The sequence below is a fragment of the Mobula hypostoma genome, chromosome 3 (assembly GCF_963921235.1).
Source record: "Mobula hypostoma chromosome 3, sMobHyp1.1, whole genome shotgun sequence".
NCBI classification, from domain to species: Eukaryota; Metazoa; Chordata; class Chondrichthyes; order Myliobatiformes; family Myliobatidae; genus Mobula; species Mobula hypostoma.
The window spans coordinates 122,628,826-122,643,510 of record NC_086099.1 but is presented as its reverse complement, the minus strand read 5'-3'; the positions used below and the strand labels follow the sequence as shown (position 1 = coordinate 122,643,510).

The 14,685-nt window shown below is 46.6% G+C and overlaps 1 protein-coding gene and 1 pseudogene across 4 annotated transcripts in view; one reads left to right on the top strand and one right to left on the bottom strand.

Moving 5' to 3' along the window:
- The first annotated feature begins 2,040 nt into the window (after positions 1-2,040).
- LOC134343733 (uncharacterized protein K02A2.6-like) lies at positions 2,041-7,448 on the top strand (annotated as a pseudogene).
- Positions 7,449-13,715: 6,267 nt separating this feature from the next.
- The window catches only part of LOC134344234 (leukocyte surface antigen CD53-like), a 49,868-nt gene continuing 48,898 nt past the window's right edge, over positions 13,716-14,685 (bottom strand). For all 4 annotated transcript variants that reach the window (XM_063043690.1, XM_063043693.1, XM_063043692.1 and 1 more), the window contains one exon: positions 13,716-14,428. In XM_063043690.1, coding sequence (XP_062899760.1) covers positions 14,357-14,428 — 72 coding nt within the window. In that variant the 3' untranslated portion in view covers positions 13,716-14,356. The remainder of the gene's footprint in view (positions 14,429-14,685) is intronic.

Below are 14,685 nucleotides of genomic sequence, written 5' to 3'. Positions count from 1 at the left end.
AGTGTAATGTTACTGGCACCATTATAATAAAACAAACAGTGGAAGAGCAGAAATGAAAGATACCGAGTGACAAGTGCAAGATGAGAGTGTGTTTGTGAGTTGGGAGGTGGGGAGGGGCAAGAGGCACAAGGCATTCAGTCAGAGTGTATGTGTGCTGGGTGACAGTGTAGGGTAATGTAATTGGTGGAAATGTACAGAATTCACAACCACTGACGTTGAGTCGGGCTTTACTGTAAGAGGGTGTCAGACGTGATGACATAATTACAGAAAGTACTTTTTATCTCACTTTGCGTTCTGTTTCTGGAGTATAATAAATAAATTGTTACAGTTTTCCTTAAACCTCAAATGCCTCACATCATTTCATTTGCAAAAGCCTACACTGGTGACCCTGATGCTCTAGGATGACTCCAGAGTTATTCAAGGTGTCAGCCAACATGGTCGCTTTGAAACTGCCGAGGTTTTAGGAACAAAATGCCGTCGCTTTGTTTGTACCAGCCGAGGCCCAATTTGCGCTGCGAGAAATCACCACGGACGACACCAAGTTCTACTACGTGGTAGCGTAGCTCAGAAACTCCACGGCTGTGAGAGGGGTGAGTCTGTTGGAACACCCGCCTGAACATGATAAATACCAATCGCTGAAAGCTCACCTTTTACAGACTGCTGGACTATCAGGGTCTGAGCACGTCAAACAGTTACTGTCCATACCCAGCCTAGGGGATGCTAAGCTGTCAGAGTTAGCGTACCATGTGCTGTCTCTCCTGGGAAATCACCATCCCTGTTTTACTTTTAAAGAACTCTTCATGCGGTAAATGCCTGTTCCAGTTTGCAAAGCCCTCACTAATGCACCCGTGAAGGACGATAGGGAGCTTGCTAAAATGGCTGATGGTCTACACTCAGTCAGGCAGTGGTGCATCATTCCTCCTCTTTTCTCTTCCTTAATAAGCCCTGTTGTAATGTGAGCATTATTAAAAGTAAGTTAATACTAATTAGGATAATGGGGCGTTTTACTTCCGTTCTTTTAACTTCCAGTGTGCTTTGTATATAGTGTCCCTGCCATGTTGTACGGGTTATGAAAGCCTCTGTGTATAAATATTGCTTTTTCCGTTCGAGATGAAGTTGTTCCTTTGGATATGAAATTGTCGAGTGGTCTTTTCCAAAGTAGAAGTTACCACATATTTTTGGCGACGAGGTGCACTGGTTTTGTGGATGTGTTGGCGTGTTTCGAAAGGGAACAGCAGAGCTGATAAGGGGCTGCACGTTCAGATGGCTACGTTGGGGACTATGGGTGAATTTGTGGAGTTAACGGAGGACTGGCCGGAGTATGAGGAAAGCTTGGGCACTTTTTCTGTGCTAATGGAATTACTGAGGAGGCTAAGAAGTGCTCTATTCTCCTGAGTGTGTGTGGGGTAAAGACTTACAAGCTAATAAGGTATTTAGAAACACTGCGGAAACCGGGGGACATTCCGCATGATGAACTGGTCAAGCTCGTGGGGAACCACTACAATCCAAAACCTTCTGTGATAGTCCAACGGTGTAAGTTTCACAGCTGATTCAGGAAGCCAGGTCAGTCTGTGGCCAATTTTGTGGCCGAGCTTCGGCAGCTGTCGGAGCATTGTGATTTCGGAGCGGTGTTGGATGACATGCTCCGTGATAGATGGGTATGCAGCATTAATAATGATGGCATACAACACCGCCTGTTAGGGGAAACCCCACCACTGACTTTCAAGAAAGCCTTAGCGATTGCCCAAGGCATGGAGATGGCTGCTAATAACGCCAAGGATATCCAGAAAGGACATGGGGGGTCGCAATCGGTGGCAGTTCACCAAGTCAGGAGGGAGACTGGTAAACAGGCAAAGCGGGTGGAATGTTTCCAGTGTGGAGGGACGCACTCTGCAAATGATTGCAAATTCAAAGACACTGTCTGCCATGCTTGTAGCAAAACGGGACACTTAGCTAAAAAGTGCAGAAGTTCAAAGGGTAAGATTAAGCCTGGGCAGGGGAAAACTCAACAGGCTCAGGCAGCCACACATCATCTAGAAGATGCAGACGAAGGGGCAGCGTGTGGAAACAGACGAGGAACCACCTGAACCATATTATGTCACAGTCACTGTCAGGGGAAAGGACATTAAGTTTGAGATTGATTCAGGGGCTACTGCATGGATCATTAGTGAGGAGACCTACAGGAGGACATGAGGGTCCAACCTGCCTCCCATTAGACCGACAAAGCTCAAAGTTAGGACCTATACAGGGCAGCCCATACCTCATTTAGGGGTGTTGTATGTGGACATTTCAGCCGGGGGTCAGAAGGCTGAAGCCAGGCTAGTGATATCTAAGGGCAGGGGGTCCAGTCTTTTGGGTCGCGATTGGCTTTGCAGAATCCGGCTGAACTGGCATGAAATTAAGTATGCACACACGACGGAGGACATTCTGCAATGGTACAGTGACATTTTCAGGACGAGCTGGGAACACTGAAGGGCGTGACAGTGAAACTCCATCTCGACCCTGAGGCCACACCACGTTTTTTTAAGCCCAGGTCGGTGCCCTATGCAGTGAAAGGCAAAGTCGAGGAGGAGCTGGAACGTTTACAGGGGCTGGGCATTATTGAGCCCGTCCAGTTTTCAAGGTGGGCGGCTCCCATTGTTCCAGTTTTGAAGGCAGACAAAATGTTGAGGATATGTGGGGATTATAAACTTACGGTGAATCAGGTCTCTAAGCTGGAGGAGTACCCATTGCCACGGGTAGATGACCTGTTTGCGACCCTGTCAGGGGGTAAGCTGTTCTCAAAGCTGGACACGAGCCACACCTACCAACAGCTGCTGCTCGACGAGAATTCAAAGGAGTACGTCACAATTAACACGCACAAGGGATTATTCAAGTACAATCACCTGGTGTTTGGAGTGGCGTCCAGCCCTGCCATTTTCCAAAGGACAATGGACACTTTGCTGCAGGGGATTCCACACGTAGCAGTGTACCTTGATAATATTTTGATCACGGGGGCTACGGAGGTGGAGCATCTGGCTGATTTAGAACGGGTGCTGAAGAGGCTCTCAGACACAGGGCTGCAGTTGAAACGCAGAAAATGTGTGTTCCTGGCATCGAGTGTGACTTACCTGGGACACAAGATCTGAGTTGAGGGGCTTTGCCCAGTGGAGGACAAAGTGAAAGCTATTAAGGAGGTCTCAAGCCCCAAGAGCGTCACTGAACTCAGATCATTTTGGGCATGGTGAATTATTATGGCAAGTTTCTTCCTGACCTCTCAAGGGTTTTGCCCCCACTGTATAAGCTGCTTCACAATGACACTAAGTGGCAGTGGGGTGAAGAGCAGGAGGAAGCTTTCAAGGAAGTGAAGGAACTCCTCCACTCAGCGAAGCTGCTTGTTCGCTATGACCCAGACAAGGAGATCACCCTGGCATGCGATGCCTCGCCCTATGGAGTCAGGACAGTTCTCTCACATGTAATGGAGGACAGTTCAAAGAAGCCTATTGGTTTTGCTTCACGTACCCTGATGGCTGCTGAGAAGAGATATTCACAGCTAGACAAAGAAGGTCTGGCCATTGTTTTTGCGGTTAAACGCTTTCATCAGTACCTCTATGGACATGTATTTACAATTTGTAAGGACCATAACCACTGATGAGCCTGTTCAGTGAGACTAGATGCATCCCACCGCTAGCCTCAGCCAGGATACAGCGTTGGGCTCTTACATTGTCAGCCTACCAGTACACTATGGTGTACAGAGCAGGTGGGGATAATGCAAACGCTGATGCACTGAGTTGACTACCTTTACCTGAGACACCTGTTGCTACATATGTGCCTCCAGAATATGTTTTCATTGGAGAGGCTGTCAGAGGTGCCTGTAAAGGCGACCCAGATCAAGCAGTGGACAGAGAGGGACCCAGTCCTGTCCCAAGTCAAAACTTTTCTTTTACAAGGTTGGCTCAGAGTCGTGGAAGGAGAGGAACTGAGGCCTTACACCAAACGCACGACAGAACTCAGTCTGCAGGATGGCTGCATTTTCTGGGGGGCGAGGGTCATCGTGCCTCCCCCTGGCCATTCACAGATTGTGGAGGAAATTCATGAGGCTCACCCAGGAGTGTCTCGAATGAAAAGCCTTGCAAGATCCTATGTTTGGTGGCCAAGAATGGATCAGGATCTGGAGAACAAGGTAAATCATGCACACAATGTCAGACTAATTAGAATATGCCACCACCAGCTCCTTTGCACCCATGGGAGTGGCCAGACCACCCCTGGTCTGGGCTACATTTGGACTTTGCTGGCCCTTTTATGGGGCAGATGTTTCTTGTAATGGTAGATGCATATTCTGAATGGATCGAAGCTCACATCATGAGCAACATCACAGCCCCCTCAACCATAGACAAACGCGGGCAAGTGTTTGCAGTCCACGGGTTGCCTGACCCTCTAGTCACTGATAATGGCCCGACATTCACCAGTGAGCTGTTCAGTGAGTTCATGCAGCAGAATGGCATTCATCACATTCGGACGGCCCCTTTCCACCCAGACTCAAATGGTTTGGCTGAGGGGGCTGTTCAGACAGTGAAGGAAGGCCTGAAGCAGATGACAGGGGACTCTCTTAGCATACGGCTTTCATGTTTCCTGTTTAAATACCGCCTCGTGCCACAGACTATGACTGCCTGCACTCCAGCAGAGATGCTGATGGGGCGTAGGCCCAAGTCAAGACTGGACCTGCTGCGCCCAGACACGAAGGCAAAATTGAGACAGACTTTTGCGGAAGCATGTCCACCAGTGACTTTGCCAGGGGGCGAGACACTGGCAGAGGGGTCAGGGTCGCCTGAAGAGGATGGACATTCTCACACAGACACACAGACCCCTCTCATACCCCCAACACCAGACCCACCCAAAACACCATCACCGGCGGTGCCTGCTGGGTCACCGGGGGTAGTGCGCAGATCACAGTGCACTCGTAAACCTCCTGAGAGACTGAATCTTTGACGGGACAGTTCTTTTTTGTTGTTGTTAGATTGAATGTTGAATCTGTCACGTTTTCTAGATGTTTTGTATTGGTAAACTGTTGCTGAGATATTAGTATAAGTTTTCAGGGGTACGCAAGTTAATAACACCACTGTTTTTATTTCCTAGTTTTTTACATTTGGGGACTGTTAGATTTTAAAGGGGGGAGAAGTGTTATAATGTGAGCATTATTAAAAGTAAGTTAATACTGATTAGGGTAATGGGGGGGTTTTACTTCCGTTCTCTTTACTTCCTGTGTGCATTGTCTATACTGTCCCTGCCATGCTGTGCGGGTTGTGAAAGCCTCTGTGTATAAATATTGCTCTTTCCGTTCGAGATAAAGTTGTTCCTTTGGACATGAAATTGTCGGGTAGTCTTTTGCAAGGTAGAAGTTACCACAAGCCCATTCAGCAAGACCTGCAGCATAAGCTCCAAAACAAACTACTAACCCATGCTGTGAAACCGACAACACTGGGTCTGTGTCTTTACCACGCTTGCTCGGAAGTGCTTTGACAGTGGTAGCACATCGGGACATCAGAGGTCAGTGAACACGGTGGGTTCCAGCTGCCAGGGTCGTCTCTATTCATTATAGGCACCCCTTTCAGGACGACGTTTCCTGTGTGACGAGGCTGTGCAAGTGAGTGTGCTGCCAGCGTCATCTAATGATGAGAGGGCAAGAAGCAATGAAACTTCACTGGAGGCCGCCAAAGGCAGCATGGTCCAGACTTAAAAGACATGACAGGTGACTCTCTGCTTCAGAGAGAGATGTTGCACGTGGGACTGTCATGGCTAAAGTGGCTTGACTTCTGCTTGGTACAGATTTCCTGTGTGCCCAAGGACTGTTAGTCGATCTTAAGAACTGCTGGCTTGTGAATGTTGAGGACTTTGGGTGGTTACCCTGCTCCCTGAGTAAGTTCCCCACAGTGACTCTATCATGTGCATGCACCACTGCATGTGAGTTTACTCGACTGCTGAGTGAACTCCCAAACCTCACCATGCCCATATTCTCCATCCCAGACACAAAACACTGGGCCGAGCAGCACATTCCCACAACTGGCCCACCAGTCCATGCCCGCATGTGTAGACAGGACCCAGATAAGATGTAGACCGTGAAGGCTGAGTTTGCCAAAATGAAAAGACTTGGAATTGTATGCCGGTCAAATAGCCCCTGGGCTTCATCCCTCCATATGGTTCCTAAATATAATGGTGGTTGTCACCCATGTGGTGTTTACAGATGCCTTAACAAGGCCACCACCCCTGTTCGTTACCCAGTCCCACACATCCTAGGCTTTTCAGTATATTTAGCTGAAAAATAAATTATCTACAAAGTCGATCTAGTTAGGGGCTACCATCAGGTGCCTGTTTGCTTGGAGAACATCCCAAAACAGCTGTGGTAATCCCATTTGGCCTCTTTGACTTTCTACATATGCCATTTGGATTGAAAAAATGCAGCACAGACTTTCCAACAGCTGATGGACTCTGTATTAAAAGATTTAGATTTTCTTTTTGTTTACCTGGATGATACACTTGTCAGTGCATCCAAATCTGAATATGTATGTCATTTCTACACACATTTCGAGCGCTTAAGTCAACCTGGGTTGATTATTAGCCTTGCTAAATGCAAGTCTGGGTTGTCAACCATTGACTTTCTCAGCCATTGCATCTCTGCAGAAGGTGAGAAACCCCTCCCATCAAAAGTAGCCACTATTAATGGATTTCTCTCTGCCTCACACTACTAAAAAACAACAGTTTTTAGGCATGGTGAATTTCTATCACCGCTTCATTCCACGGGCTGCTGAACTTATGCTACCCCTCTACAGTGTGTTTAAAGACAATACCCCTAATCACGTGCTTGACGGGTCAGTGGACACGACCAGGGCATTTGATGGTATCAGATGAGCTCTTTCCAACGTGACCCTACTGGCACGCCCACTACCCATAGCTATTATTACTAGTGCTTCAGACTACGCTGTGGGTGCTGCTGTTCACCTTCATTTGGCAGCTCCGTCTCTCCGAAAGGAAGTGCAGCACATTTTACCGTGAGGCAATCAATGGGAAAATAATGCCGTGGCTGATTACCCCTCACGGCCAGCCATTACAAAATAAAATAAGACATAGGGGTTGACTATTCTGGGATGGCAGCCAACCAAGCTCCTGACCCAGAGGTCCAGGCTTACCAAACAGCAGTCACAGGCCTGCGGGTGGCAGACATTAGGTTTGGGGAAGCTGGGGTTTCTCTCCTGTGTGATGTCTCAGCTGGTCGCTCTCACCCCGTAGTGCCCGTAAACTGGAGACAGACTGTTTTTGACTCCATACACGGTCTCTCGCATCTGGACCAGAAGGCCTCACAGAAAATGGCTGCACTAAAGTTTATGTGGCACAGCTTCAGAAAGGACGCGTGTGCCTGGAGTGCAGCTTGTGTGGAGTGCCAGCGGTCAAAAATTAACTGTCGAGCTCCCTGAGCGACGGTTTGACCGTGGTAACGTAGACCTTGTTGGTCATCTTCCCTATTCCGCAGTGTCACGCACCTCCTCACCCCGGTGGACCGTAGCACGATGTGGCTGGAGGTCGGTCCTCTAGCATCAATGACGGCTGCAGATGTGACTTGGGCATTCATCGGTACCTGGGTTGCTCAGTTTGGCACCCCTATCTGATATTTCCTCTGATGGCAGTCCCCAATCCTATCAGGCCCCTGGGCTACGATGGCCCAGAACCTTGGTGTTAGGCTACATCACACCCCAGTGTATCACCCACAGTCCAATGGCCTACGCGAGCAGTTTCACCTCTCCTTGAGGGCCGCTCTCCTGTGTGCCCTGCTGAGCTCAGAACAGCTCCAAAAGAGGACCTGCAGTCATCGGCAGCTGAGAAAGTATATGAGTGCTGAGTGGTTTTATTCCTGACTCCACGATTGCCTCTCAACACTGTTCCACGCACCCCCCCAGTAAATTCAATTCCTTTGCACCTATTCCTACCTCCCACCTTGGGGTCCTGTTGCCCGACATTCTGCCTCATTAGTTTTCATCCACCAAGATGCATACCTTAGGTCCCCTTATGATGGCCCGTTCTGCATCTTGGAATGGACTTTTATCGTAGAGAAGAAGGGCAAGCCTGCATGTGTTTCAGTAGATCGCGTTAAACAAGTTTTGGAGGATTCCATTACCGTGCCCCTACGTCAGAACATGACCATGGGCCTGTCAACACCCCCCGGATGAGCCAGAGGCACCTGCTGTTACTCTACCCATGGGACACAGGACCTGAGCTGGGGGGCTCGTCCAAGCTCTAAACAGGCTCACAAAGCTGGTTTTAGTGAATTCTGGGGTGGGGGGGGAACTAAGGGTAACATAATTAGTGGAAATGTACATAATTCACAACCACTGACATTGAGTTGGAGTAACACTTTAGGAGGCTGGTCTGGCGTGGTGCTGTAATTATGTAAACGACTTTGACCATGCTTTGTGTTCAGTTTATTGGAGTTCATTAAATGAGTTGTTACAGTATTTTTCTAAGATGCCTTACATTGTTTTATTTGCAAAAACCTACAGCCGCAGGGCGTTAAGAAGCCGTTACCCAGCCTAACAGTTCTGGTTCTTCTGCTGTGGTATCTGCTGCCTGATGGCAGGAGATTAAAGAGTTTGTTGGAAGGATGACGGGGGTAGGGCAGGGGATGGGGGGTATTTGACAATACTGGAGACATTCCGTATCCAGCATTTCTGATACATGATCAATGGGATCAATGATTGCTCATCCCCAACTAACTCACTCACTGCCCTAATCTTCCCTGCACTCCCCATTCTGGTTCCCCTCTCATCCCTTCTCTTCTCCTCATCTAAACATCACCTCCCTCACAATCCTCTCCTATCAGATCCCTTTTTCTTCAGTCCTTTACCTTCTCCACCTATCACCTCCCAGCTTCTTAGTTCATCTCCCTCCCCCACCCACCCACCGTTCCTCTCACCTGGTTTCACCTATCACCTGCGAGCTTGACCTCCATCCCCTCGCCCACCTTCTTATTCTGGCTTCTTCTCCCTTCTGTCCCAGTCCTGATGAAGGGTGTCAGTCTGAAACTTGAAGCACAATAGAATCAATGAAAGACTGCACCTGTCCTGGTGGGTTTGGTCTTTCTTTGATTCTATTGTGTTACTGTGAGTGCCCGTAAGGAAATGAATCTCAGGGTTGTATATGGTGACGATTTGTATTTTGATTTTAAATTTACTTTAAACTTTAAAGTGAACTTCGGTTGTTTATTCTTCTTCATAGATGCTGCCTGACCTGCTGAGTTCCTCCACCATTTTGCATATATTAATCCTAAATATAATACATTCTCCCGCTCATCCAATTGTATCCTAGTCGGAGTTGTGCGGTTTCCCTGCCCTTCGCAGTTACTTTCTTTGTTACCTCTCTAAAAGTGCCCTTGAAATCTCCCCAACCACTTCAAGTTCAATTATCATTCAACCATACATGAATAGCAAAATGAAACAGTATTCAGCACGTTGCACATATGGTTATGACTTCAGAAAACAGACAGTCACAAAAAAAAATAGCCTGGGTCCCTGAGCATATGATCTAGGGTCCCTGCATAACTGTGGATTGTCCCGGTCCAGCTTATTAGGAACTAATACACATTTTTCTAGTACAACAGTACTATTGGTAGGGTTCTCAGTTGTTCTGTATTTTATTTAAATACATAATTTGTTACTCAGTCCATCTTTTTGATACCTTTTTAACTATTTCCTTGAAACTTCAGCTAATAGGTGCACCAACTGAATTGGGCCAAAAAGTACTGGTCCTGATGTGCCCCAGTTAACTGGAATCCACTTTATTTTGACAACAATGAGAGTACAGATATTCAACAATAAACCTCATATGATATTTTCTGGAATCATAAAGCTACTTCTCTCTGCAATAGTAGTTCTATTTTCTATTTTAAGTTTTATTTACTTTTTCATGACTCGTCAGTAACGAGGAAGCCTTGAGGTTCAGGGTGTGTTCACACGGGACTTTTTGAATTATTTTATTTATTTAGAGCACTACCCAGCAACCACAATTTTCCCTCAGGGGAAACAAAATACATGGATGGCTGGGCAGTATCTGTGGAGGGAGTATCGGAGTATGTGTCCACAGATGCTGCATGACCCACTGAGTGTTTCTGGCTTTGTGTTTTACCATTTTACAGGAATATTCTCAGGTGGTAAGACAGAAGTGCCAACTCTGCTTTGATGTTTTCATTGTATGACCTCCTGTTGCCAATGACCTCAGCTGGTCATAAATAGTCAAGTAAACGAAAATATAGTCTTGGTGGCCACTTTATTGGGTACACCTGTACACCTGATCATTAATGCAAATATCTAATCAGACAATCACGTGGCAGCAAGTCAAAGCATAAAAGCATGCAGACCTGGTCAAGAGGTTCAGTTGTTGTTCAGACTAAACATCAGAATGGGGAAGAGACCAGAGAATGATTGTTGGTGCCAGACAGGGTGGTTTGAGTATCTCAGAAACTGCTCATCTCCTGGGATTTTCACACACAACATTCCCTAGAGATTATAGAGAATGGTGTGAAAAATAAAATAAAATTCAGTGATCGGCAATTCTATGGGCAAAAATGCTTTGTTTATGAGAGAGGTCACAGGAGAATGGCCAGATTGGTTCAAGCTGATAGGAAGGTGACAGTAACTCAAATAACCATGTATTATGAAACAGTGGTGTGCACAACAGCAGCAGAAGATCATGAACATACCCTCAGTGGTCACTTTATTAGGTACAGGAGATACTGGATAAAATGGCCTCTGAATGTACTTTTTCAACCCTCCTTCCATTGTTCTGCTGGGCTGCAGATCACCCTCACTATGAGTTTAATCTTTAGTTTCTGGAAACCACGTGACAGTCCTTCAGGACTGGTGACCTATATGGAATTTTCTGCATGCCACCCCAATCTGTGTGGAACCTCTCCCTTACCAATCCAGGCTGATCTGCAGATTGTAGGATGGAATCGACTTTCCCCAGTGTGGAACGGAGAATCTCGATGCGCCCCACACCGAATGAGGCCCTTTTGCTCCTTTTGAAATGATGGGTTGAACCAGCATCCGTATCATGCTCTATAAAGTTCCAGTTAGACCATATTTGGAATATTGTGCTGAGTTCTGTTTGCCTCGTTGTAGGAAATGATGTGGAAGCTTTAGAGCAGGTGCAGAGGAGATTTTTCATTTGGGAGGATGTTCCTGATGGACAGGTTTTTACTTTTGTATTCAGCCAATAAGATTCATACCTGGATGTCTGGGCCTGGCATAACTTTTGCTCCATAAACACAAAGACAGAATGACTGTCTAAATAAGAATTCACTCCAGTAAGATTCAGGATTCAAGTTTATATATCATGTGTACATGAAAGCATACTGTGAAATTTATCATTTGCATTAACAAAGTGTCACCACACATTCCAGCGCCAACATAGCATGCCCACCATGCTTGTCAGAATATCGCAGGACACAGCAAGCAACAAAACAACAACAGCTAAACAAGGCCCTTTGCTCCTTCACACTCACCCACATACTCCGTTGGGTCTCCAGTGGTCTCAGATTCACACTCGGATTACAGACATTGGACCCCAGTGGACTTGCAGAGATTCACAGACCCATGGTGCTGGCCAACAGGCCTCGACTTCCAGACTCCCTATCGATTCTTGGGCCTCAGTACTTGGCAATAACCACAGCAGCTGCCTCAAACTCCAGACTCGCTGATGATGGCCTGAACACTAGCTTTCAAACTCCAGAATCACAGATGATGGGATCCTGAACACATTGCTACAAACTTCAGACCCACTGATGATGGCACCCCGAACACAGGGCCTCAAACTCCAGACTTGCCGATGATGGGACCCAGAACTCCAGACCTACCGATGATGAAATCCTGAACTCCAGGCCTCAAACTCCAGACTCGCCGATGACAGGAACCTGAACTCTAGGCCTCAAACTCCAGACTTGCTGATGACAGGACCCCAAACTCCAGGCCTCAAACTCCAGACTTGCTGATGACAGGACCCCGAACTCCAGGCCTCAAACTCCAAACTCGCCGATGATGGGACCCCAAACATTAGTCACCGAACTCCAAACTGTCCAACGACAGGACCCCAAACACTAGACCTCAGAGTCCAGGCTCTCTGATGACGAGACCCTGAACACTTGGCCTTAAACTCTGGTGTCAACTGCATGGGGCAATCATTGGCAAGACTAAAAAAATGAAAGCTTTTTTCAGAAAATATATTTTGGAAAAGGTAAATTGAAAAAAGTGATCTGGGACACAAATCTACAAATTATTAAATGAAGCAAGATTAATAAAGTTTATTTCAAGACTGAACAACAGGAAGAGCAGAAATATTATATTACAAGTCTCAAATTTTACATAGACCACACTTGGAGCTTTGGGAACAGTTCTGGACTCCATTTTATAAATAAGAAATGTCCCAGAGAGGGTGAGAAGTGGACTTCAATTTAAGTTTATATATTTAATTTAGAGATACAGCATGGTAACAGGTCCTTCCGGCCCAACAAGCCCCCACTGCCCAATTGTATCTGTGTGACTAGTTAACCCACTAATCCGCACATCTTTGGAAGGGGAAGGAAACTCACATGGTCACAGGGAGAACATACGAACTCTTTACAGACAGTAAAGACAGAGGCGGGAATTGAACCTGCATCAGTGGCCCTGTAATAGCGCTACACTACCTACCAAGCTGCCCCTAATGAGGATGAATGATTGGTTATAACCTCCCTGACAGACTGATTAAAGGCTGCTTTGCTCTCATAAATACAAGTCTGGGATCTGAACTAAAGGAGGGCTTTGAGTTTTTGGAAAGATTTAATCAAGTAGGCTTAGGGAAGAAGATTCTAAATATGAGGCGATTTAGTTTCAGGGAACACACAATGAAGAACATGGAACTTAGCAGCAGTGGTGAAGAGATGGGTTTAAGGGGAAGCTGAGAAACATAAAGGAGAGAGGATTTGGATTATTATCAGAAATGGAAATTGTGAGCAGGTTCAAATTTCTGAGTGTCAACATCTCTGAGGATCTATCCCGATGCAATTACAAAAAAAGGAGCTATATTTCACTGGGAGTTTGAGGAGATTTGATTTGTCACCAAAGGCACTCACAAATTTACACAGAGGTACCACAGGGAGCAGTCTAACTGGTTGCATCACTGCCTGGTATGCAGGGTCCACTGCATGGGATTGGAAAAAGCTGCAGAAAGTTGTAAACTCAGCCAGTTCTACCATGGGCACTAGCCTCCCCGGCATCGAGAACATCTTCAAAAGGTGATGCTTCAAAAAGGCAGCATCCATCATTAAGGACTCCAATCACCCAGGACATACCCTCTTCTCATGGCTAGCACCGGGGAGGCCTGAAGACACACACCCAACAATTCAGGAACAGCTTCTTCACCTCCGCCATCAGATTTCTGAATGGACAATGGACCCATGTGCACTACCTCAGTAATTCTTCCCTCTGTTTTTGCACTACTTATTTAATGTAATGTAACTTTTAAAAAATATATACCAATTCTAATTTCTAGTTTTTATTATTATGGATTGCAATGTACTGCTGTCACAAAACAACAAATTTCACAACAGATGCCAGTGATGTAAAACCTGATTCTGATTCAAGGACCATTAGTAGGGAGCGCACCACGCAGAACGTGGAACTTGTCAGCTGTGGTGAACAGATGGGTTTAAGAGGATGTTTGAGAAATAGAAGGGAGAGAGGAATAGGAGGACATTTTAGGGAGATGAAGGAAATAAGGACAATTGTGGACGAAACATTCTAGTAGGTCCTTTTTCTGTGCTGCGCATTCCACATAATCATAAACACAGGAGGTTTTGCAGATGTTGGAAATCCAGAGCAACACCCACAGAATGCTGGAGGAAGTCCTGATGAAGGGTCTCTGCCTGAAACTTCAACTGTTTATTCCTCTCCTGACTTCCGAGTTCCCCTAGCGTTTTATGGCTGTCACTCCATGCAACGTTAGCTCTTCTGTGAGAGTTCCGAGAGGGCTGCCCATTGCTTATCCAAGTCGTGATGTAGAACTGCAAAGCTTCTGGAGGTGTCTCAAAAAAAAATTACAAAGGGCAAGGCAGCCTGCTTGACCAGAGAATGGCTCCATGAGGAGGTGCTGCGAGAGAGTGTGAGATGACGGAGTGGTGGGACCATTGCATGCCTTGTGTAGGTGGACCACATGCACCACCTCGTCAGTGCGAGCATGGTAAACAGACAAAGTCCAAGTCATCAGAAGAGCAGAGCCCACAATCATAGATACATTTACAAGCCCGCAGAGGGTGAGGGTGGGGGCTTCCTCGCTGGGGGCGGTGGTGGCATCAGGTTTAATCGCCGTATGACTTGTAGTTGTTACAGATGTGGCAGTAGAGCGTCATGGCAAAGGACATGCCAAGCACCTGGAACACAGAACATAGAACAGTACAGCAGAGGAATAGGCTCTCCAGACCACCGCGTTGCACCAAACCAATTATATCGCCAACTAAACTAATCCTTTCTGTCCACACAATATCCCTGTTCTTCCATTTTCCTCTTTGCCCATCTAAATATCTCTTAAAAGCACCTAATGTTTCTGTCTCTACCACTGGCAGTGCATTCCAGGTACCTACCACCCTGTGTGAAAATATAACTGCATGACTTTCGCCTATCGATACCA